The sequence below is a fragment of the Sus scrofa genome, chromosome 14 (assembly GCF_054392235.1).
Source record: "Sus scrofa isolate SSC_HxYL_T2T_F1_AM1 chromosome 14, Sscrofa_HxYL_maternal_Yorkshire_Landrace_v2.0, whole genome shotgun sequence".
Lineage (NCBI taxonomy): Eukaryota > Metazoa > Chordata > Mammalia > Artiodactyla > Suidae > Sus > Sus scrofa.
In genome coordinates, this window is record NC_139396.1 from 93,699,900 (window position 1) to 93,726,132 (window position 26,233).

The following is a 26,233-nucleotide window of genomic DNA, read 5'->3' on the forward strand; positions in this document are numbered from 1 at the left end:
TCGGCCCCAAAACAAAACAAAAAACAGAAAACAAAAAAAAACCCCTCCTCATTCAGTACTTCTGCCTGTATATTCTGGGATTCAATAATAGTACACAGGGCTTTACCTTCTATTGGAGACTTTCACATATATCCATACCTTCCTACTTGAGGAAAACACTTCTACTCACCTGCAATGCCTTGTTAGCTTCTTTTATATCTTCTATTTTAAGTTTTGATCTAAAAAGATTATAAATAGGTCCAAAGTTCAGTACACATATTTAAATAAAGAACATCTTTAACATTCATTAGAAAGGTACTGAATTTTCACAGAATCTAAAATCATATAGACTATATGGTTCTAACGATCTTCTTTGGGATTATATTTAACATTTTCCTATATTTCCTTAATGACCTAAAGCAAAACTAGTTTTGAGATTTAAAATTTGCAACTGTCAAAAAAGAACATTGGCATTTTCATTTGGTTACAACTATTAATGATAGCTATCACTTACTGTAGGCTTATGACATACCAGACACTATACTATAAACTCTGCATACATAATCTCATTTAATCTTCAAAAACACTTATAGGAGTTTGCTTGTGGCACAGTGAGTTAAGGATCCAGCAATGTCACTGCAGCAGCTTGCTTCACTATTGTGGCATGGGTTCAATCCCTGGCCTGGGAAACTCTGCATGCCTTGGGTATTGCCCTGTGCCCCCCAAAAAAGGATTAAAAAAAAAAAAACCTATAAAGATGAAAAAAGTGAGGCTTGATGAAATTTAGTCACTTGAAACAGGTCACAAGGTGGTAACTGGGGAAGCCAGGATTCAAACCCTGGTCCCGGCGATCCCAAAGCCTACATGTTTACCATTATGAACGCTATTTCTCTAGCAAATACAGAAGAGAGTGGTAAGAGTGGAAATGCTAAGATGAAATTTTTCATCTTTTGAAAATACATGTTAATGAACATGCAGATTATAAATAGCAATATCATCTGTGATCCCACTACCCAGAGATGACAATCTCTGCATGTCAATAAGTATATGCATTTCAAATGGGTCATTATTTAGTTTCCCATATGACTTAACAATATATCCTGAAAGGCTTGTTATTACGTATCTTCCCCATCATCATATGAAATGGTTACATGGTATACCATGAAAAAGAATAAAAAAGACAGAGTTTATGTAATTATCTATTGCTGAACTTTCAACTTGTTTCCAATTTTTTGCTACAAAATTGCTTATTAAAATAGAAATGATAAAAATGTTTACAGAAAAATTGAATATGGATAAAAATAGCTTACTTAATGGTATTCACTACAGAAATACTTTCTATATGAAAATTTATTGGTGTTGATATATTTCTGGTTTAAAATGGCTTTATTCACAAAATGGACTCTGAAAAGCTTTCCCCCTCTGATATGAATTGCCAAAATATCCTAAAGAAATAGAGTAACAGAGTTCCAACAAACACAATGTACAAGATTCTCCTTGTCGTAAACAGGGAACAGATATCTATATTCTTTTTTTCTTCTTTTTTTTTTTTTTTTTTTTTTTTGCTATCCTGTGGCATACAGAAATTCCCAGGCTAAGAATCTAACCTGCACCACTGTAGTGACCCAAGCCACAGCAGTGACAACGGTGGATCCTTAATCCACAAGGCCACCAGGGAACTCCCTAATTCTATTTGTTTTTTTAACTAAAAGTTTTCTTGTTGATATTTAAGCCTCAATGAGGATAAGGAAAAAGATGGTTTTCATCCTTCAGGTATTTTATTTTTTTTTTTATTTTTAGGGTTGCACTTGTGGCATATAGAGTTTCCCAGGCTAAGAGTCAAATTGGAGCTGCAGCCACCAGCCTACACCACAGCTCACAGCAAAGCCAGATCCTTAACCTACTGAGCAAAACCAGGGACCGAACCCATATCTTCATGGATCCTAGTTGGATTCGCTAACTGCTGAGCCATGAAGGGAACTCCCCTCAAGTATTTAAAACTGTCATTATGACACAGATTAGTCTAGATTTTCTTCCTTAAATATTTCATCCTAATATTTAAATCCCATGTTTTCTTCAAATATAATAGTTCAAGTTTATTTTTATTTCTTTAATCCTCAAGTTAATCTACTACAATTGTAGCTTATTCAGAAGAATAACATTTAAAGCCTTTCAAAATTTACAAAAATTTCTCTTTAAGAGAATTCTTGGAGTTCCCGTTGTGGCTCAGTGGTTAACGAACCTAACTAGGAATCATGAGGTTGTGGGTTCGATCCCTGGCCTCGCTCAGTCGGTTAAGGATCCAGTGTTGCCGTGAGCTATGATGTAGGTCACAGATGCGGCCTGGATCCTGTATTGCTGTGGCTGTAGCATAGGCCGGTGGCTAGAGCTTCAATTAGACCCCTAGCCTGGGAACCTCCATATGTCACAGGTGCGGCCCTAGAAAATAAAAAAAGACAAAAATAAATAAATAAAAATTCTTCAGGAGCTCCCTGGTGGCCTAGTGGTTAAGATGAAAGAGATTAAGAGGTACATGGGTTCACTTTGTGGCTCAGCAGGTTAAGAACCTGACATAGTGTCTTGTGAGAATGCAGCTTCGATCCCTGGCCTCACTCAGTGGATTAAGTACAGCATAGGTCACAGATATGGCTCAAATCCTGAGTTGCTGTGGCTATGGTGCAGGCTGAGGGCTGCAACTCCAACTCAACCCCTAGCCTGGGAACTTCCCTATGCCACCGGTGTGGCCCTTAAAAAAAAAAAAAAAAGACAATGAGTGTGCACACAACAAACTCATCATCATTCATCATCCTAGGTATTAGGAAAGAATCTGTTTTTACTTAATTTCAATCTGATAACATAATCTTAAGAGTCAGAGGATGAAGAGGAAGAGCAAAAGTGTTTCAGCAGACAAACAGGTATGAAAACTCATAGGGGCCACTGGTCTCTTCTCTACCCCTCCTGATTAAATTCTTGTCATTGCAGAAGAAAACTAGAGTTGAAAAAGGATAAAATACGTTCTGACTCAAAATTGGTCCTATTCACGCCTTAGAGACTATGGTCTCAGAAGCAGTAAAGGAAAACTAATAAATACGCACTATAAAAATTCAAAACATTCAGACTTCCCTGGTAGCCTAGTGGGTTAAGGATCTGGCATTGCCACTGCTCTGGCTTGGGTCACTGCTGTGGTGCATGTTCAATCCCTGGCCCAGGAACTTTTGCATGCCATGGGTGTGGCCAAAAATGCAAACATTAGCAAGGAAAAAAATATATATCAAAAATGAAATTAAAAGACAACAAAGTGGGGAGAAAAGATGTAATACACATTCCTTGTCTTACCATTCCAACCTGTTTTAATATTAAACCTTTATGATCTTAAATAGATAAAAAATATATTGATTTTTTATTTTGGGGATCTTTCACTATTGAGTCTCCAGCACTTAGAATAGTGCCTGGAACATAGTACTTGTCAGATGAATAAATGGGAAACTGGCACCTGATCTGACTCAAAGTATCCAATAAGTGAATATGCAAGATTAGAATTAAAATTTCATGTATCAGAATCACCATGCAAATTATTTTAAATGACTCAGTCATACATATATAAACATTCTTTTTTTTTTTTTTTTTTTTGTCTTCTTGCCTTTTCTGGGGCCACTCCCACGGCATATGGAGGTTCCCAGGCTAAGGGTCTAATCAGAGCCGTAGCTGCTGGCCTACACCAGAGCCACAGCAACTCGGGATCCAAGCTATGTCTGCAACCTACACCACAGCTCACAGCAACGCCGGATCCTTAACCCACTGAGTGAGGCGAGGGATGGATCTCACAGCCTCATAAATCCAACTTGGGTTTGTTACTGCCGAGCCAGGGATCGAACCGGCAACCTCATGGCTCCTAGTCGGATTCGCTAACCACTGAGCCACAACGGGAACTCCAAAACATTCTTTTTTTAATATTATTCTCCATCATGGTCTGTCCCAGGAGATTGGATATGTTCCCTGTGCTATACAGGAGGACCTTGTTTATTGAGGTTAGCTAACTTGGGGCACTGACATTCAGGAGGAGGGAGACAACAATTTATTTTATATCTTTTGGTGTTATTTGAATTTTCTAACCATATAAAATACCAAAGGGATTTATATAGGTGATGGGATTATGGGTCATGATAGATTTTACTTTTCTGTATTTAAAAATATGACACTATTTTTCTTTTTTAATGTGACAGGGGTACATGCAATACTATTATAAACCTTCCTGAGCTTACCCCAGATACTTGGCAGTATGTTCAATCAGGGCACAAAGAGGAAGTTAATCCAAAACACAGACCACATGGAACAAGGAGGAAAATGTGAAAGTCAGAAAACCATTTCTCCTTCTTCTCTTTACAGGACCCCAATAACCACTTCGATGGAACCAACCATTGGGGTATGAGGTTGAGCCTCAACCCCATAAAACACCCTGTACTTTTCACAATACAGGCTCCTTCTCAGAACAGTCTGAAAAAGATCTCTCCAGATGTTTTGAAAATATGACCTTTGTTCTGAGAAAAATATATTAAATGAACTTCTGAATTCTCTGATTTGAAGAAATAAAACAAGTCTTAGATTTCATCTACTGGAAAACATTTAGGACTAAGACCTATTGAGAATATAACTTATAACAAAATCTCCGCAATCCACAGCCTTATTTGTTAATCTTTAAAGTTTTTGTTTGGTTTCGTTTGTTTTTTGAGAGGTGTTTTTGGCCGCCTCAGCAGCATGCACGAGTTTCTGGGCTAGGGATCGAGCTCACGCCACAGTAGCAACTCAAGCCACAGCAGTGACAATGCTGGATCCTTAACCTGCTGTGCCACCAGGAAACTCCCTAGTTATGTTTTTAATAGCTCATATCTCTCTTTTCTTTTTTCTTTTTTTTTTTAAGGGCTGCACTTTTGGCATATGTAAGTTCCCAGGCTAGGAGTCCAATCAGAGTTACAGCTGCCAGCCTACACCACAGCCACAATGCCAGATCTGAGCTGCACCTGCAACTACACCACAGCTCATGGCAATACCGGATTCTTAAGCCACTGACTGAGGCCAGGGATCGAACCAAAATCCTCATGGATACTAGTCAGGTTTGCTTCCACTGAGTCACAATAGGAACTCCTTTCTTTTCTATATTTCAACTTTTCTGCCTGCTTGGTTTGGCACACTTATACCTTTATAAAAGTCAATGACTAATTAATTGAAGGAAAAAAACAGAAATTACTCGCTAAGTTTGTTGCCAAGTTCTTGAAGAGCTTGCTCCTGTTCATGATATATTTTTTTCAACTGCTGATTTTCATCCTGGAGGTTAAGGAACTCCTTCAAAATAGTAAAAGACAAAAAAATGCAATTTAAAAGAAACAAACTCCATATTGAATTCATACCATTAAAGGATAGGAACCTGTATCCATTGACTTTATATGAATAAAAGAACTGTATGTCCAAAGATCCTTCACTGCTGTTCTATCAACTACCAACTATTTTCCATTCATTTAACCTCCTTACTGATTTTTTTTTTTTTTTTGGTCTTTTTTTGTCTTTTTAGGTCTGCACCCATGGCATATGGAGGTTCCCAGGCTAGGGGTCCAATCTGAGCTGTAGCCTCCGGCCTACACCACAGACACAGCAACTTGAGATCCAAGCCATGTCTGCAACCTACACCAGAGCTCACAGCAACGCCGGACCCTTAACCCACTGAGCAAGGTCCAGGATCGAACCCGCATCCTCATGGATGCTAGCTGGGTTTGTTAACTGCGGAGCCGCGACGGGAACTCCATCTTTACTGATATTTTTAAAGACAACCAGGGTACTCTGTTTCCTTGGTATAAATATAAATTATGATTTTTTTTGGCTGTACCTACAGCATGTGAAAGTTCCCAGGCCATGGACTGAACCCACGCCACAGCAGGGACCCAAGCCACTGCAGTGACAATGCTGGATCCTTAACCCACTGTGCCACAGGAGAACTCCTGTAATTATGATTTGATTCTCTTTTTAAATAACTTTCATCGAGATAGAATTTTTAAAGTTTACCGCCATTATTTACTTTTTTAAGACTAATGATTTGTTGGGTCTCATTTCTAAGATGAGATAAGGTGTCTTTTTCCTTTTGAAGGTCTTCCTGCAAAGTCTGCCTCCATTCCTTCTCAATCTTCAGATCGGTTTCCAGCTGCACCCTTGAATGACAAATAACACAGAGAAACTCAGTGCTATTTCTCATAGAACAGTTGTACATACTCTTTAATAAGAGCTTCTGTTTGATTACTTTCACTTTTGTAATGCATTTCTCTAGGTATTTTCTTTTGCAAGTATGTTTTAGAAATCAAGTTCAGGGAGTTCCCATTGTGGCTCAGTGGAAATGAATCTGACTAGCATCCATGAGGACACAGGTTCGATCCCTGGCTTCACTCAGTGGGTTAAGGATCCAATGTTGTCGTGAACTTGGTATAGGTCACAGACGAGGCTCGGATCCAGCACTGCTGTGGCTACAACTCCAATTCAACCCCTAGCCTGGAAAACTCCAAATGCTTTGGGTGCAGCCATAAAAAGACAAAAAAAAAGAAAGCAAGTTCAGAACCACAGGGTTTTCAGATCTCAAAGTCTTAGTTAATCTGTCAATCACAAAAACCCCTTGCTAAACAATAATCTGTCATTTATTAATTCTGTACACATAAATGCTGTATAAGGATGGAAAGTGCCTGGAAGGGCATACCATACTATTGAGACCGGTTACATCTTAGGAATGGAACCAAGGAGAGATATGTGGGGCTTTAATTATTTACATGTCCTGTGCTATGGGAAAATTTTTACAACAAATAAATGAAAAATATTGTTTTGATACAAAAATTGTAGCAACCACAAATCAATTCACCATCTGTAAGAGAAGTACCAGCCCTTGGTGCCAAGTGCTACTTTGCAGATTACTGTTGGAAGAGGACCTATTACAGCACAGATCTGAAACCAAGGAGACACTAGAGGAAAATCCACACTGCAGGAAAATGTCAGTTCACATTTGAAAGCACTACTTCATCATTCAAACATCAGGTGCTAGCTGGAAAAACAAATTCTTACATTTGAGGAAAACACCCCAAAACAATTTTAATTAGGAGTTCCCATCGTGGTGCAGCAGAAACAAATCCGACTAAGAACCATGAGGTTGCAGGTTTGATCCCTGGCCTCACTCAGGGAGTTAAGAATCCAGCGTTACCATGAGCTGTGGTGTAAGTCACAGACGAAGCTCGTTTCCCACTCTGCTGTGGCTCTGGCGTAGGCCGGCAGCTGTAGCCCTGATTAGACCCCCCTAGCCTGGGAACCTCTATATGCTGTGGGTACAGCCCTAAAAAAAAGCAAAAAAAGCCTCACAATTTTAATTATTGTTCATAAGTAGATGCAGCAGGTGAGGCATATACTAATAGTGCTATAGTTTCTAATACTTTACATTTTAATTGTAATGTCATAATATTGAGAATATCAGAGTATTACATTATTTTAATTTTTTGTGTTAAAATTATGATTATTTTTGTTTCCTCATATAAAGTTAGCATTTCCATCTACGGCCAAATTATTTTTCTTCAAGTCAAGTAAATTTTAGATCTTACAATTCAAGTTGAAGAGACAAGATACATCAAAATGGAATTTACAAACTGTTGAAAAATACTATTTCACCACAAATTTAAAAGAGGTACAGAAGGACAGGTATATGTTACTAAAACTAAATAAAGCTAAGTACAGAGTCCTTTAGTTGAGTGGCCTCATCATGAACAATCAGAAAAAAACTGAGGAGTTCCCGTCATGGTTCAGTGGTTAGCGAATCCAACTAGGAACCATGAGGTTGAGGGTTCGATCCCTGGCCTTGCTCGGTGGGTTAAGGATCTGCCGTTGCCATGAGCTGTGGTGTAGGTTGCAGACTCGGCTCGGATCCCGTGTTGCTGTGGCTCTGGCATAGGCCAGCAGCTACAGCTTAGATTCGACCTCTAGCCTGGGAACCTCCATATGCCAAAGGAGTTGCCCAAGAAATGGCAAAAAGACAAAAAAGAAGAAAAAGAAAAAAAGAAAAAAACCGAGTCAAAAAAGCAAAGGAAAAAAAAATTTTTTTTTGTCTTTTTTTTTTTTTTTGCTATTTCTTTGGGCCGCTCCAACAGCATATGGAGGTTCCCAGGCTAGGGGTCGAATCGGGAGCTGTAACCCCCGGCCTACGCCAGAGCCACAGCAACGCCAGATCCGAGCTGCGCCTGCGACCTACACCACAGCTCATGGCAATGACGGATCGCTAACCCACTGAGCAAGGCCAGGGATTGAACCCGCAACCTCATGGTTCCTAGTTGGATTCATTAACCACTGCGCCACAACGGGAACTCCCTATATTCAATTTTTTTCTTCACTTTCTTCCATACTTCCTTACATTTGGGCAACAGAACATAGTACTTTCAAAATCAGAAACCAAAAATAGTTATTTCTATTTTAGGGGAAAAATGGAATTGAATATGTTTTTTCTGGACAAAGTCCAAATGCCTATTTCTATAAATACAGTTCCAACTTTTCTGAGCCATTAGGGATTCCCCAATTCTCCAAATTGTTAACATGTTTATGTTCCACCAAAATGGCACCAAATGAGAGATGAAACTAAAAGGGACAAACATCTTCTCTCTGCAGGGAGACCCAAGTCCTATTACGTAGATTAGCCCTATACATAAGGGCCAGGTCCCTGCAGCATTATTTGGGTTATTTTTGGGCAGGGATCAAAGAGCTGCATCGCTATAGAATAAACATCAGATCTGTCTTACCTACACTTCTGTCAAACTCCAGTAAAGTGATTCAGTAACACAGAGTACTCAAGTTTCAAGATTGTATTCTATTGACTAGCAAAGGGTCCCAGTCTTGCTTTCCATGTTTTTTTCTCCAACTGTCAAGTCCCAGGGACTTAAATAACAAAACCCTTGGCATCATTAATAAACTTGTTGACCTAAATGTTCCTTGTGATTTTTGTTGACAAGGGATTCCTGAAAGTGCTTTTGTGAAAGTCTTAAAATTAAGAGAAAATGTTTGCTGAGTATAGTATTTTTAGGGGGGCTGGGGTGGAAGGAGGTTAGTTTCACAATGTACAAATGATGCAAGTTTCCAACCAAAGTAATATTCCCTGGCCTAATGACTTATTCTATACACCAGTTTCTCAAAATGTTATTTTTGTGGTAAATTTAAAAGGAACTTAATTCTGGTTCTGGATAAGATGAAGTAAACACATTTCTACCTATCCCTCTAAGTACAGTTAAAGACCCTAAACATTACATATAAACAAACATAAGAATATTCTGAAAGGGGGAGAGAAGAAACTCCAATATTCAAGGAATAACATGGTAATCAATTCCCTGGGTCTTCTTTTTGCCTCCAACACAGCTCAGACTGGGTGTAGAAGCAGCCCACAACCCATAAACAGCAATGGGCACAGACAAAAAAAGCCCCAAGAGGAATTCCCATCGTGGCGCAGTGGTTAATGAATCCGACTAGGAACCATGAGGTTGAGGGTTCAATCCCTGCCCTTGCTCAGCGGGTTAACAGTCTGGCGTTGCCGTGAGCTGTGGTGTAGGTCGCAGACACGGCTCGGATCTCGAGTTGCTGTGGCTCTCTACATCTCCGATTAGACCCCTAGCCTGGGAACCTCCATATGCCGCGGGAGCGGCCCAAGAAATAGCAACAACAACAACAACAACAAAAGACAAAAAAAAGACAAAAGACAAAAAAAAAAAAAAAAAGAAAAAGAAAAACCATGCCTCCCCCTGCAACCACTGCCAGCAAAAGCCACGTGGGGGGCCTAGATTCCTTCATTCACCTGGCAATAAGGAGTATCCCTCCCATCCCCACTGGGTGGGGTCAGAGTAAGCCAAGTGGGGAGTGTGGGCTTTTACCACCACCCAGCAGTAATGAGGTGTCTCTCTCCATCCACCCCAATAGTGTTAGTCAAAGTAGAATGGAGAGCCTGGACTTATATCCTCATTCTTCAGTAAGAAGGCATTTCTCATCCTTCCCACAGTGTCAACAGGGGTCAAGGGCAGAGCCTAGATTTTTACTACTGTCTGTGTTAATGAGGTAACTCTTCTACTCCCCTACAGACCAGTGTCAGCAGAGACCAAGGGGGAAGCCTGGACTTCCATTCCCACTTGATGGGAACAAGACACCTCTCTCCCTTTCCATAGTGTCAGTGGACACTGAGTAGAAAGCACAGATTTCAATCCTTGCCCATCAGTTAGGCACCCTTCTCCATTCCATCCAGAATGGTCCTGGGTTTCTATCCCTACTTGGTATGAAGGAAGGGTCAGTGTCCATGTTCCCCTGATGATGTGGTTTCAGTGGAGGACTGCTGCAACATAAGATATAAGTAAGGTGCGATCTCATAATTCCCAAAATGTCCAAAATGAAATTGAAAAATACCTGTCATACCAAGACCCAGGAAAAATCTCAACTTGGATGAGAAAAAACAACAGATGACAACACGTGAGATAATGACAGATGCTGGAATTAAGCGACAAGAATTTTTTTTTTTTTTGGCTTTTTAGGGCCACACCCACTGAGAGAGGCCAGGGATCAAACCCAAGTCCTCATGGATACTAGTTAGATTTGATACTGCTGAGCCACAACAGGAACTTCCAAGTGACAAGAATTTTATTTTATTTTATTTTATTTTATTATTTATTTATTTATTTTTGGTCTTTTTGCCATTTCTTGGGCCGCTCCCGCGGCATATGGACATTCCCAGGCTAGGGGTCTAATTGGAGCTGTAGCCGCCGGCCTACACCAGAGCCACAGCAACTCGGGATCCGAGCTGCATCTGCAACCGACACCACAGCTCACAGCAACGCCAGATCCTTAACCCACTGAGCAAGGCCAGGGATCGAACCTGCAACTTCATGGTTCCTAGTCGGATTCGTTAACCACTGAGCCAGACGGGAACTCCGGTGACAAGAATTTTAAAGCAGTCATCATAAAAATGTTCCCATGACCAATTAAGAATATGCTTGAAAGAAATTAATGGATAGGAAGTTTGGGAAGGAAAGAACGTTTTGAAAGGGAGGGAGGAAGGAAGAGTCAAAGAGAAATCTTGGTACTGAAAAATATAATAATCTCACTGAATGTGCTCAATAGGAGAATGAAGATGATGAGGAAAGAACAAATGAACTTCATGACAGAGATAACCCAATCTAAACAGGAAGAATATATACTGAAAAAAAAAAGTCGAAAGTGTTAGTGTCCTGTGGGACTATTAAAAAAGGATCTAACATTCATGATCTCAGAATCTCAGAAGGAGAAGAGAAAGCAAGTGGAGTTGAAAAAAATATCTGAAGAAATAATGGCTGAAAATCTTCTGATTTGGCAAAGATAAACCTAAAAATCAAGAAGCTGACCAAAGCCCAAATAGAATAAATCCAAAGAAAGAATCTTGAGGGTAAATATAGAAACAATAATTCAAATGACAGTCTACTTTTCATTAGAAACTATTTAGACCAAAAGAAAGTAGCACAATACTTTGCAAATGCTGAAAAAGAACCATCAACTCAGAATTCTAAGGATACTCTGTAAATATCCTTCAGAAATAAAGGTAAAATCAAGACCTTCTCATATGAAAGAAAACTAAGGGAATTTGTTGCCAACAGACCAAACCTAAAAGGATGGCCAAATAAGATATTCAGACACAAAGAAGGAAACTTGGAGCATCAGGAATAAAGAAAAAACAATAGAGAGTTCACTAAATTATCTTTAATGGTTGAAGCACAAACTACAACAATGTCTGAAGTGGTTCTCAATGTTACATAGAAGAAATATTTAAGCAAATTATACTGTAAAAATGAGAGGGTAAAAAGAACTAAGTAGAGATAAGGCTTCCACACTGCCCTCAAAGTAGTAAATTGTTGATACCAATGCTGGAAAGTTGCAAATATCTAATACGATGTCTAGAGCAAATCCTTAAAAAATCTATACAAAGAGATACACTGAAAAATAATATAGATAAATCAAAAAGGAATTCTAAATAATATTCAAATAACCTATGAGAAGGCAGGGAAAACCAATTAGAGGAATGAAAATAAAAAAACAAAACACATGATAAAATAGCAGGTTTAAGCTTTAAAATATCAACAATCACACTAAATGTAGGGAGTTTCTTGGTGGTCTAGTGGTTAGGATTTGGTGCTTTCACCACTGTGGCCCAGGCTCAGTCTCTGGTACGAGAACTGAGATTCCACATTAAGCCACTGCACACCACAGCCAAAACAAACAAACAAAAACAACATTAAATATAAATGGGCTAATAAATATACCATTAAAAGAGATTGGCAGAATGGATAAAAAACATGCACTACAAGAAACTTACTTCAAATATAATGATACAGGAGTTTCCACCATGGTGCAGTGGAAATGAATCCGACTAGGAACCATGAGGTTGCAGGTTCAATCCCTGGCCTCACTCAGTGGATTAATGATCTGGCGTTGCCATGAGCTATGGTGTAGGTTACAGAAGTGGCTTGAATCTGATGTTGCTATGGCTGTGGCATGAGCCAGCAGCTGTAGCTCTGATTGGACCCCTAGCCTGGGAACCCCCATATGTTGTAGGTGCAGCGCTAAAAATATATATACATATATATATTTATATATAAAATAATACAGATTAGACTGAAAGTAAAAAAATAGTAACATTCATCAGAAGAAAGCAGGAATGGCTATGTTAATATGAGATAAAGTAGACTTCAGAGCAAATAAAATTACCGGAGACAAAGAGGCACATTACATGATGATAAAAAGGTCAATTCACCGAGAAGCAGTCCTAAATGTAGGCATCAAGCAAGAGAACTCCAGAATACAAGAAGCAATAACTGATAGAACTGAAAGTAGAAATACACAAATCCACAGTTACAGTTGGGATATTTCAACAAATCCTGTCTTTATAACTGATAAGACTGCTAGACAGAAAATTACCAAGAATAGAAAGGAACAACACCTCAACCAATGGATTTAAAAGCACCTTTAGCAACTTATACCTCATACATGGTATGTGATCTTGTTTAATGGTCTATTAAACATTATAACTCTCTATTGTCTGTTGTTGTTTTGCTATTTCCTTTAATAATAAAAGTGGTACATATTTACTGGGAAAAAAAATAACTGAGGTTGATAAAGTAAAATATAAAACACCCCTGTCAATTTGCCATCACTCCCTTGAGATAATCATTTCCCAGTATTTGTATTCTTTAAACTCTTTACCATGTACATGTAAATACACACCTATGCACAGTGTTTTGTTTTTGTTTTTCGGCCACATCTCAGCATATGAAAGTTCCAAGGTCAGGGATCAAACCCATACCACAGCAGTGACAATGCTGGGTCTTAACCACTAGGCTACCGGGGAAGTCCCTCACAGTTTTAATTTTATAAAAACGGGATGATACTTTAGCACACTGTCTGGTTTTTTACAACTCAGTGACATAAGCTGACATCTTTCCTATCTGGTGGTATACAGATCTATCATATGAAGCACTAACAAAAATGTTCTCAGAAAACATCATGTACTTTGATAATATAAGCTCCTTGGGGTTTCAAGGCATATTATATGCAGTATTTAGAAACACAATGGCTATCAGATTAATGTTCAACGACATCATAAAGAATAAAACTCTTAATTGGCACAACATTGTAAATCAACTATACTTTAATAAAAAATAAAAAATAGGAGTTCCCGTCGTGGCGCAGTGGTTAACAAATCCGACTAGGAACCATGAGGTTGCGGGTTCGGCCCCTGCCCTTGCTCAGTGGGTTAACGATCTGGCATTGCCGTGAGCTGTGGTGCAGGTCACAGACGTGGCTCGGATCCCGAGTTGCTGTGGCTCTGGTGTAGGCCGGTGGCTACAGCTCCGATTCGACCTCTAGCCTGGGAATGTCCATGTGCCACGGGAGCGGCCCAAGAAATGGCAAAAAGACAAAAAATAAAAATAAATAAATAAAAATAAATAAATAAAATAAAAATAAAAAATAGGAGTCCATCGTGGCTCAGCAGAAACAAATCCAACTAGTATCCATGAGGATGCAGGTTTGATCCCTGGCCTTGCTTAGTGGGTCAGGGATCCAGCATTGCCGTGAGCTGTGGTGTAGGTCACGGATGTGGCTCTGATGCTGAGTTGCTGTGACTGTGGTGTAGGCTGGCAGCTGTAGCTCCACTTGGACCTCTAGCCTGGGAACTTCCATATGCCCCAGATGTGGCCCTAAAAAGCAAAAAAATAAATAAATAAGGCATTCCCACTATGGCACCATGGGTTAAGGATCCAAATGCAGAGGCTCAGCTGAGCTGCAGATTTGGCCCCCAGCCTGGCACAGTAGGTTAAGGATCTGGCATTGCCGTGATCCTTATGCTGTGGTTTCATATGATTTCCATATGCCGTGGGTGCAGCTGATAATGAAGGAAAAAAAAAGAATTTTTTTTTTTAAGGGCCAAATCCATAGCATATGAAAATTCCCAGGCCAGGGTTTGAATCTGAGTCACAGCTATGACCTGCACCATAGCTAAGGCAACACCAGATCCAAGCCACATCTGCCACCTATACCACAGCTCACAGCAACGCCGGATCCTTAACCCACTGAGTGCGGCCAAGGATAGAATGCGCATCCTCATGGATACTAGTCAGGTTTGTTACCCCTAAGCCACAACAGGAACTCCAAGAAAAACATTTTTGTAATTGAAAAAGAAAAAAAGAATAAAACTCCTCTTGTGCCAGATGACAGCAAGATAGCTGAAAGTACTCTATAAACAATAAAAGGAGCAAAATCATAAGTTTTATTACAATTATGTTTTCTAGGTTTTTTTTTCTTTGAAGGAGAACCCCACAATCTAGCCAGCATTACTAAATAAATGAAAATAATAGGTTTTCCACCATTATGTGCAAAAAAGGAGGGGAAGAGGAAATTATGTTAATGTAAGTATTCGTTTCCATGAGTAAAATACTCACAGCTGTTTCTCCTTTTGGGAGATTTGTTTCTGGAGACTGTCGAATTTACTCTGACATTCTTGCAGGCATTTCTTGTCCTCATCTTCAGTGTCCATTTGCGCCTTCTCTGCTTGCTGCAATCTGGTGTAATTCAAATCAACTTTGGGTAAAACTGAGGCTAGAACTAGGGTGTAAAAGGGTGAAGAAGACAAATAAAAGAAAAATGGGGAAATAGAAACATTTCTAAATGAAAACAAAGTTTGGGGAAAAACTCACAAACTCAAACGTGAAAGAGCCACACAATGTCTAGAACTTGTTCTGTGATTTTTTTTTTTCCAATATAATACATAATATGCCCAGACTACTATCTTCAAATTTGCTTTATTTCTTGTTCGTAATTAACAATGCAAAGCAATACAGCCTTTACCACTTATGTAAAGCACGATGAATCAACTTTCAAAGCATAATACGTGCATCGCTGCCTTTTTACAAAATAATGAAAAGCTTAGTACTTATGTCTACGCTATGTGAAGAAGCCACATTGTTATATAGTATGCTATGGTGTGTATGCCAGGAATCAAGTGTGCTACAAGGCCAAGAGCAAAGACCTGCAATTATTTCAAATCACAGCCAAGTCTTCCCTATAGAATCTTTATGAATTTACTAAATTATGCCAAAGCTCTCTGTGTTTGTGTGTGTGTGTGTGTGTGTGTGTGTTTGTGTGTGTTTTAAGATTCAAAAGAATTTAGTATTAGGTGGCCACATCCTCTAGAGATCACTTTTGTTCCTCATAACTGAATTTTTTAATTTAGCTTAAAATGTGAATTTCTTTTTTTCCTGCTTTTATTTGTAAGTCATTGCTTCTGCCTGTGCTTAACTCCACTCCCTGCCTCCTATGGCCATCTAGGATTTCTTAGATTTAATTTCACTACTTTTTTAAGAAAATAACTCCCAAGTATTCAAGGGATATTAAGTCCTTGTAAGGAAGCATAAGAAAAATTTCTGTTCAACTAACCAAAAAAATCTACCTCTTTTTTTCTTCCTGAAAACCACACCAATGGGGCAACTCTCACATATTTCACAAGTGTAAGTGCTACTTCCAAGGAAAAGAGAGTAGTAACATGTAAGTTGCCTCCAAATCTAAATTTAAATTAAAAATATTAAGATGGGGATATGGGAGACCCAAGCTTTTCTCTAAGGTTACAGAAATGAAAATAAAAGTCAAGAGTGAGGTAGGCCTTGAAGTTGTGCTATCATAGAAGAGGGCTAAGAGAAACTGGAAAATCAAGGAGCTCAAAGCACAAGATGACGGCCAATGTGGGTTATAAACTATTTTAAAATGTATGAAAAAATCAGTCAAGGAGCTATTAGGCAAAGTATGGGCCAATGGGGAAAAAAAATTTGTGCCAACATATTATAAAACCAAAGGTTAACTTATTTTTAAACATTTTTTATATTTTCCATCAAAAAGTAGCTAAAAAGATAAAACTGCATTTGAAAATCCTGACCTCCAAAGGGTCAATACTCAAATAAGCCCTTGTGCACAAGGTTTGAGGAATGTGTTTTTGGAAATCCAAGTGCACCCACTCTGCTTTATGGCAGTGTATTACCACGGTAGCTGATCAAGAAGTGCACAGGGTTCCTAATACCCTTTTAGAATACATAATAACATAAATTCTTTTTCTATTTAATATATTATAAAATTGTTGATTCTCTCTTAGTCTGTTTAAATACAAGTGGTTTTCAGAAAGATATATCTTTGACCAGCTTGTACTGGTCCTGAGTGTCATTGCTGGCACATTTTACCAATGACATTGCAATTGTTCTAGTTTGAGTTAACAAATCATTGTCACTTCATAATGGAATGGACAGAAATCAAAGACAGAAAAGGTAATAAAAATGTCCAAAATGTAAAAATGGGGACAAAGAAAACAAAAAAGAAAAAAGAAGAAAGAGGATGTCAATAAAAGAATATTCATGTCAATAAAGCATTAATAGTTATGTTTCTCATAAGCAGATTCAAAGAAAGCAATGATAAGACATATGTTGACACCAACATGACAGGTCAATGGAAATACATTACACTTTCCAACAATAAAAGTGAAAAATGCTAATATAAAACAATTCAATTTAAGCAAAATTATTTCTTGGGTTAGGTTGAGGGTCCTAGCTCAAAGTAACACAACTAAACTGCCTGCCAACTCAGAAAGCTTGATTTCAGATAAAGAGATGGTGAATGACAAAGGATATGACAATCAATATGCATGGAAATCAATAAGGATAATTCCACTATGGATTTTGTTTTTCTTTTTTTCCAAGGTTTTATTTGTGTATTCATTTTATGTAACAGATTGATCCACATGAAATTGCCCGTATTAGGCCTTTTTAAACAATCTACAAAATGGCAAATACAAATGAATCAGGCTAATATAAAGCAACTTGATTCCATGCAACAACTGAAACAAAAAAGGCAAAATTCTGCTGGGCTTAAAAAAAAGTCCAATCTAAATTTTCCTAATGGTTTTTGTGGCAGGTGTCAGAAGTGAATAAAGAAAAAGGGGGGGGCGGGTAAAGAAAGGAAAAAGGAAACTAAGACTGGAAATGCTGTACCTTTGTTCCAGCTGCCTCATGGCTGCAGTAATTTTACTGGTTTTTTCTTCTAGCCGGGCAATTATTTCATTTTTTTCTTTCAAACCATCTTCAGAACCCTATTTAGAAGAACATAAAAGCTATAGCGGTTTTGACTTTTAAACCTGAATGTTTATAAGCTTTGTATATCATTTTGCTATGGGATTATTGCTTTGAGATGAGCAGTTTTTTGTAGATTAAAATATGTCTAGGATAGGAGTTCTCTGGTAGCTCACTAGGTTAAAGATTTGGCATTGTCACTGCCCATGGCACGGGTTCAATCCCTGGTTCAGGAACTTCTGAATGCCAGAGGTACAATCAAAAAACAAATAAACAAAAAACCTCCTAAGATATAAAGCAGTAGTGTCCTAAGTCTTCATTTAAAATGTAGTAAACAGGGGGGAAAAACTGTAATTGCAATGTATACATGTAAGGATAACCTGACCCCCTTGCTGTACAGTGGGAAAATAAAAAAAATAAATAAATAAAAAAAATAAATTGACCCACATAATCAAAAAAAAATAAAAAAAATTAAAAAAAATAAAATGTAGTAAACAGGGAGTTCCCGTTGTAGCTCAGCAGGTTAAGAAACTGACGAGTATTCATAAGGATTCGGGTTTGATACCTGGTCTGGCTCAGTGGGTTAAGGATCCAGCATTACCATGGTCTGTGGTATAGGTTGCAAGTTCGGCTCAGATCTGGCGTTGCTGTGGCTGTGGTGTAGGCCGGCAGCTGCAAACCTCCATATGCCACAGATACGGCCCTAAAATGAATAAATAAAATTTTTAAAAAATGTTTAAAAAAAATGTTTAATGCAGTAAAAAAAAAAAAAAAAAAACAAGGGAGTTCCCGTCGTGGTGCAGTGGTTAACAAATCCAACTAGGAACCATGAGGTTGCGGGTTCGGTCCCTGCCCTTGCTCAGTGGGTTAAGGATCCGGCATTGCCGTGAGCTGTGGTGTAGGTCGCAGATGAGGCTCGGATCCTGCATTGCTGTGGCTCTGGTATAGGTCAGTGGCTAGAGCTCCAATTAGGCCCCTAGCCTAGGAATCTCCATATGCCGCAGGAGCGGCCCTAGGAAAGGCAAAAAGACAAAAAACAAAAACAAAAACAAAAATGCTCAGCCTTCAATATTTTCAGAAGATGACAGAATAAACTCTTGTAAAATATGCTATTTTTCAAGTTAAATTGTAAAGGGCTTTTGAACAAGTCTACTTACCAGCAATATCACTTTATTAGAAAATTTGTAACAATTGTAGTAAAACATTTCCATCAAAATTAAATCTCTCGGAGTTCCCGTCGTGGCGCAGTGGTTAAGGAATCTGACTAGGAACCATGAGGTTGCGGGTTCGGTCCCTGCCCTTGCTCAGTGGGTGAACGATCCGGCGTTGCCGTGAGCTGTGGTGTAGGTCGCAGACGTGGCTCGGATCCCGAGTTGCTGTGGCTCTGGCATAGGCCAGGGGCTACAGCTCCGATTGGACCCCTAGCCTGGGAACCTCCATATGCCGCGGGAGCGACCCAAGAAATAGCAAAAAAAAAGACAAAAAAAAAAAAAATTAAATCTCTCTCTGGTCTATACTGTGTAAAGTTCTGGAGTTCCCGTTGTGGCACAGCAGAAATGAATCCGACTAGAATCCAAAAGGATGAGGGTTCAATCCCTGGCAGGTTCAATTTTTGACCAAGAAAAAAAATAGGCTCATCTCTTAAAAACCAAATCCTGCATACAAATATTCATTTTCAATTTACATAACAAGAAATTCTAAAAATTAAAGAACATTCCTTACCTGCAACTTTTGATACATCTCTATGTTAATTGCTTTAACTTCCTCTAGCTGTTGTCGGAGGCCTATTAGAGTATCTTGTTTTTCATGGATATCTTTCTCTAACAACTTCATGGCAAGTTCAATCTCATGTTTCATACTGACTTGTACCGCTAGCTCATTCTCCACATCCTGCAATTCAACATAGCTTGAATTCGCACACCCCTTCAGGATGTCAAAGTCAGATACACAACAGTTAATGAGACCAAGAGTTTCTACTCACTATGCAGACTACTCCTTTTGAGTTATTAAGTCCCACTAAAGGGAATTAACTAGGCCCTATAACAACATTCTAAATATTTTCAAATGCACATTTTGTTAAATAAAAGCATTTTTCACATTCCGATAATCATCCCTATTCCATTGTCTCAAGAATTAAGTAATTTTCTGCCTCAAAAACTCAGTATTGGAGTTCCCACTGTAGCTCAGCAGTAACAAACCTGACTAGTATTCATGAAGATGCAGGTTCAATCCCTGGCCTCACTCAGTGGGTTAAGGACCTGACACCACAATGAGCTGTGAGGTAGGTCGCAGATATGGCTTGAATTCGCTGTGGCTGTGGCTGTGGTTTAAGCTGGCAGCTGCAGCTCCAATTCAACTCCTAGCCTGGGAACACCCACAATGCCACACATGCAGCCCTAAAAAAAAAAAAAAAAAAAAGCAAAACTCAGTATTTTCTTTAAACAAAGAAACAAAGTAGTCTGTACAAGTAAAGGCCAGAGATAATTCCCAATTCCTATTTCATGGTTTTCATTTCTTAAAGATTTTTATCTCAGAAGGATCCCTAACAAAATAAATGAATAAATATAAATAAAAGTAAATTTTAAAAAAGTATCCATAACATTAAAGACAAAAAGCAAAAATGCTGGAAAGGCTTGAAATACTCTCCTCTTGACCTGGATTGGGTGCACAGGTATTTATGTCATAAACCAGCAAGCTACATATTTGTATTTTTCTGTCAGTATTTCATAATTTAAAAGGTTAAAAAAAGTTAAATATGACTTTTCTATTTGAATGCATCATTCTATTCTATTGTTAGGCTAGTCACAATCCACTCCTTTCACAAACATAGACTGTAAATAGTTTAAGAACATTGTTTAAAAAACACTGATAAAATTGGAGTTTAAAGAATTTGAGGGAGTTCCCTTCATGGCTCAGTGGTTAACAAACCCAACTAGGATCCATGAGGATTCAGGTTCGATCCCTGGCCTGCTCAGTGGGTCAGGGATCCAGCACTGCCTTGAGCTGTGGTATAGGTCAGAGATGCGGCCTGAATCCCACATTGCTGTGGCTGTGGTGTAGGCCAGCAGCTGTAGCTTCGATTTGACTCCTAGCCTAGGAACTTCCATATGCTTGAGGGACAGCCCAAAAAAGAATTTAAAGGGATTAAAAGGCTAAGATTGCTCTCCTACACCAAGGAAGGTAAGGCTGAAAGAGATTTTAAGTGGTGCTTAAGGGTAAATTATTATTATCATTTTTGCTAAAGTAATTTTATTTTTTTTCTAGAAATTTAACTTTTATTTTTTTTAATTTATTTTTTTGTTGTTATTTCCCCCAACACGTTTTTTTTTCCCCACTGTACAGCATGGGGACCCAGTTATACATACATGTATACATAATTTTTTCTCCCATTGTCGTGCTGCTAAAGTAATTTTAATGTGACCTACTTGTCTTAACTGAGATTCATCTCGAAGCTGCCTTCTGGCTTCATTGTACATTTCATCTAGCCCCTGCCTAGAATGCTTATATGTTTGAAGCTCAGTTTCCACATCTACTTTGGTAACCTAGGAAGAAAACATAAAACTTTTTATTCTATAATCACTACTATTAATTAATATAGCATAGATATATCTAGTCTAGGCAAAGTTCCCAAAAGTGGCAATTTATGACATAAGACAATCTATTTGCAACCAATCTATACTTACTTCTAGATGCTGCTGTGTTTTCATTAAAATCAATTTATTTTCACTTCGTAACTGATGATTTTCTTCTTGGAGTTTAATGATATTATTCTTTGCTATTGCTAACTAAAAATGAAATAGGGGCAGGAAAAAAGATTTTAAACATCTTTATCCATACTTGCTTTACAGGTTATGTTCATGGCTATAAATCATAGAAAGTAAAATTCTAAAACTTATCAAATACCTCTCACATCTACAAAAACTTTCATAAGAAAAATGTGCTTGTATTATCCCAAGAAAACCTTATAGAAATTATTTATTATTTATTACTCATTTTATTTTGTTGGTTAGTCAAATCATGTTAGTAGAAACAGCATTTATCTGATTTACAACGTCCTGAATATAAAGTACATAAGTAAGCATATAAAGAATTATGTTTTAAACAATAAGACCATAAATACTCATGTAAAGACAAAACCATTGATAAGGAAAGAAAATTGTGCTATTGTTGAAAATGTAACACAGACATTCATGATAACCAAATAAAACACCCTTGTGAGATCTGGGCACACTGAGTGACCAACCACCACAAGTATGAGATAGCACTCACTATCAGAGTTAAACAGGAATGATTAAGTGACTTGGCTTTGAAGCCCAGAATGAAAAATGGGATCCTAGGAAAGGAAAGCAAGAGCCACTCCCCAAATAAGTTTCTGAACACTTTGTCTGAAATGCAGACTGCACTTCACAGTGCACCTAAGGTCAAAGAAGAGGCACAAACCAGTGAGCAGCTCTCTCTAATGGTCCCGATCTATCAAACTATCAAATGGTCCTAAACTATTAGAATGAAAATGCAGTCATGCAGACAATCATGTGCTTCCAGGTTGGAAAAATCAGGCCTGTTCTAAAATATGAATTTTAATTAACATGGAAAATAGGGTTCATGGCACTTAAGAACAATTCCTTCCTCTAGCCTAAATAACTCTGAAAATGGAAAGCAATAATTCTTTGTTTTGAAAGGTTCAAAAAAAAAAAACTTTACAAGTAGTACTGAAGAGAGAGTTGAGACATATCCTGGTTCTGGGACCACCAGATAGCTGCTTTGACAGTGCACAAAACCAGAGCACATGGCATGACTTTCACACGGAGGAGGGTGGAGAATGGGTGGACACAGTCATGCAGTGATGTTTATAAGGAAAAGTAATCTGAGTAGTGGAACAAGGGGGCCAGTATCATTTTAATGGGAATTTCTAACTAGAGGTGATTCCATCATCTAAATACAGGTCATCCAGATTTTAAAATGACAACCACAGTTGATTTACAGAAGCGTTTACATGAGTTTCAATTCTGAGGCTCGCTTATGGAAGTTGAGTATCTCAAACAATTCAGATTCACCTGAGAATTTGCCTGAGAATAGGTGGTTTCTCAAGATCTTAGGACCATCAATTACAACTATATTACATCATGATGATGAAAATGTGTGTGTGTGCTTAATGTATTCATACTTAAAATGGAAAAGGATCACCAATACTAAGTCCGTGAAAAATGATTATCCATGGCTGGGGTGACAATACCTCTTCAATCAGCTTAGTATTTGACTTTTCTAATGAGTCAACTCTTGAATGGAGACTGCTGACTGTACTGCTGAAATTAAAGAAAAAACTCATTCAAAATCACACAAACTCACAAAGGCAAAAAAAAAAAAGTATGCTAACCTGGACCCATTATGTTGATTGACATGCAGCAACTCTCCTGTCTGAATTTTTTTTTTTTTTTTTTTGCTTTTTAGGGCCACACCCACAGCACATGGAGGTTCCCAGGATAGGGTTCAAATCAACTGCTGGCCACAGCCACAACAACACAGGATCCAAGCCACGTCTGTGACCTATACCACAGCTCACGGCAACGCCGGATCCTTAACTCACTGAGCGAGGCCAGGGATCGAACCCACAACCTCATGGTTCCTAGTCAGATTCTTTTCCACTGCACCATGATGGGAACTCCCTGTCTGAATTTTTGAATGTGGGAAATGTCATTAGGTTGGAGAACTTGATTTGGCTAGGAGAGCAATAAAAACAATAGAAAAAGAATTTAAATTTCTATTAAAATTCCATGATGCTGCCCATAATTTGCTCTCTTCTTACATTCAACCTATAACATGTGGGAATGAAAATTTCACACAAAGATTACTAAACATTATTAAAACTAAATTAAAAATTATTTTTTAAAGGATGAACTTTCAGGAGTTCCCTTGTGGCCTATTGGGTTAAGGATCTGGTGTTGTCACTGCTGTGGCTCTGGTTACAGCTGTGACACGGGTTTGATCCCTGACCTGGGAATTTCTGCATGCTGCAGGCACAGCCAATAAAATAAAATAAAAAATACAGAATGAACTTTAAATATCCATTTTATAATTAAGTGGCTTAATGAAGCTTATAAATAGTGGTCTTCAACACATGCTCCATTCTGTTTCCCTCTCCATTTCCACAGTACCTTAAAACCTCCAAAGTCACCCAGGGTTTGGGAAACGTGATTCTGAGATACCCAATGTCAAGTATCCAGCCAGCCTGTAGCTAAGCAATCATCCATCTTTCAGGGATAGAGTCAAAAGTCAGGTTACACTACATAAACATGCTTGTTTTGTGCATTTTTATTTAAATTGATCAAGACTGGACATTAGTGTACATTTTATTGAGTCTCTTTTCCACGGCCTGCTTGATTCTACCATCTCAAACTCAAATATCTCCAATAAAATGTCATATGCTGTATATGCTACAGTAAAATCTATAATAGACTCAACACATTATTATTTTCTTTTTTGGCCACCCTGCTGCATACAGAGTTCCGAGGCCAGGGACGAGATCCAAGCTGCAGTTGTGACCTGATCCGCAGTTGTGGCAACACCAAATCCTTAACCCAATGAGACACAAGGAATCTGTGCTGGGCCAGGGATCGAACCTGCATCCCAACACTTCCAAGATGCCGCCCATCCCGATGTGCCATAGCAGGAACTCCAATTCAACACGTTTTATACCACCTCAGACACAAATATTGGCATTCTAGTTTAACAGGTGAAAAAATAGTACTTCATTTTTCAAATACAATCATTGTTAGGTAAACAACTTAAATTTCTCACAAACAGCACCAGGGGATCCCAAGAGTGCTATGAAGTAAGGACAGAACCAGGAGACGGACGACCAACCTTATAGTCCCAGCTTTTCTACTTTCCAAATGTGTCACTTTGAAAGTTGTAAAACCTTTCTCAGCTTGTTACCTTATCTATAAAATCAGACAATAATACCTGCCCTACCTTTATGTGAGAATCAATAAAATAATAATTAAAAAGCACTTTAAAAACAATAAACCCTCCACAGTGATTTTCTTCAAGTGAAGGATAAGTGGGTCTATTTTTTCTGTTTTCTACACTTTTGAAAAATTCTAAATGTACAAGAACTACTTTCTAATTAGATAAACAATGAAAAAATTTAATATATAAAATATACAAAAGGTATTAGTATTGCCATAACTGAATAATACACATAATTGAAAAGAGAATTAGAAAGCTCTTGAACTGAATGAAATAGACTATAAGATAAAGTGTTGAGTAAAAACAGTAAAGCATAGAAGAGTATAAAAAGTATGCTGCCAGTGGTTGATGAATCCGACTAGGAACCATGAGGTTGCGGGTTCGGTCCCTGCCCTTGCTCAGTGGGTTAACAATCCGGCGTTGCCGTGAGCTGTGGTGTAGGTCGCAGACGTGGCTCAGATCCTGCGTTGCTGTGGCTCTGGCGTAGGCCGGTGGCTACAGCTCCGATTTGACCCCTAGCCTGGGAGCCTCCATATGCCACAGGAGCGGCCCGAGAGATAGCAAAAAGACAAATAAATAAATAAATAAATAACTACTTTAAAAAAAAAAAGTATGCTGCCCTATGACCAAAAAAACAGGGTGGGAAGGTGAGAAATATAAGAATATATATGCATATTCTTGTTTATGTGCCTCAAGTATCTCTGGAGGCACACACAAGAACTTAGTACATTAACTACGGCCAAAGAGGGAAACCAGGTTGCTGGAGATCACAAAAGATTTTCATTTTATGTTCCTTTTGAAGTTCAAACAATGTGGATGTATTCCTGTTCCCAAAAAGTGAATAAAAGCCTAAAAGTAAATAAATAAACAATACTAGGTTGTCCTGAGAAATATAATCTCCAGAAGACAGATTACAAAATACAATATGCATATACATATATGATACCATTTACTAAAACTCCAAGATTTAAAAAAAAAAAAAAAAGTGGGGGTGTTCCCATTGTGGCTCAGTGGGCTAAGAATCCAACATAGTCTCTGTGAGGATGTGGGTTCAATCCCTGGCCTTGCACAGTGGGTTAAGGATCTGGCGTGATGCAAGCTACAGCACAGGTCGCCAATTTGGCTAGGATTCCGTGTTGCTATGGCTGTGGTGTAGGCCTGCAGCTGCAGCTCGCATTTGAACACCAGCCAGAAAACTTCCATGTGCCGCAGGTAAGGCCAGAAAAAGAAAAAAGAAAAAAAAAAAAAAAAAAAAAGGCACTGATACAAAACACTACAAAACACAAGATCTTTCTTCTCTCTCCAACCTCAGAGAGAAAGCAAGAGTTACAACTTATTAGTTTCTTTCTCTAAAATGGGAAAATGTTAAATCATATTTTCTGATTATAATGCATGTTTATTGATTGAGAGTCAAAAAATACAGAAAAGCATAAAGAAAAATTATTCATAATCTCATTATCCAGAGAGAGCCATTTCTGCTAATTATTCATTTTAATTAATGAGAATAGTCTCTTTATAACAATGTAGCAAATATTACTATCTGTGTGCTATTACTATCTCTGGTATGGCAGCCCTAAACCACATGTGGCTGCTCCAAATTGGAATGCACACTGGAT

General features: G+C 38.3%; 1 protein-coding gene across 50 annotated transcripts in view; it reads right to left on the reverse strand.

Annotated features, from left to right (window-relative positions):
• The window catches only part of RUFY2 (RUN and FYVE domain containing 2), a 48,910-nt gene that overhangs the window by 8,192 nt on the left and 14,485 nt on the right, over positions 1-26,233 (reverse strand). For 12 of the 50 annotated variants that reach the window (XM_084997129.1, XM_084997125.1, XM_084997123.1 and 9 more), the window contains 9 exons: positions 22,885-22,954; positions 21,335-21,436; positions 21,077-21,193; positions 19,374-19,541; positions 17,574-17,671; positions 14,985-15,104; positions 6,047-6,176; positions 5,225-5,319; positions 170-218 (listed from right to left, as the gene is read on the reverse strand). In XM_084997129.1, coding sequence (XP_084853255.1) covers positions 170-218; positions 5,225-5,319; positions 6,047-6,176; positions 14,985-15,104; positions 17,574-17,671; positions 19,374-19,541; positions 21,077-21,193; positions 21,335-21,436; positions 22,885-22,954 — 949 coding nt within the window. Of the gene's footprint in view, positions 1-169; positions 219-5,224; positions 5,320-6,046; positions 6,177-14,984; positions 16,816-17,573; positions 17,672-19,373; positions 19,542-21,076; positions 21,194-21,334; positions 21,437-22,884; positions 22,955-26,233 lie in introns of all 50 variants that reach the window. The other 38 variants (XR_014828042.1, XR_014828040.1, XR_014828033.1 and 35 more) reach the window with 14 other exon arrangements.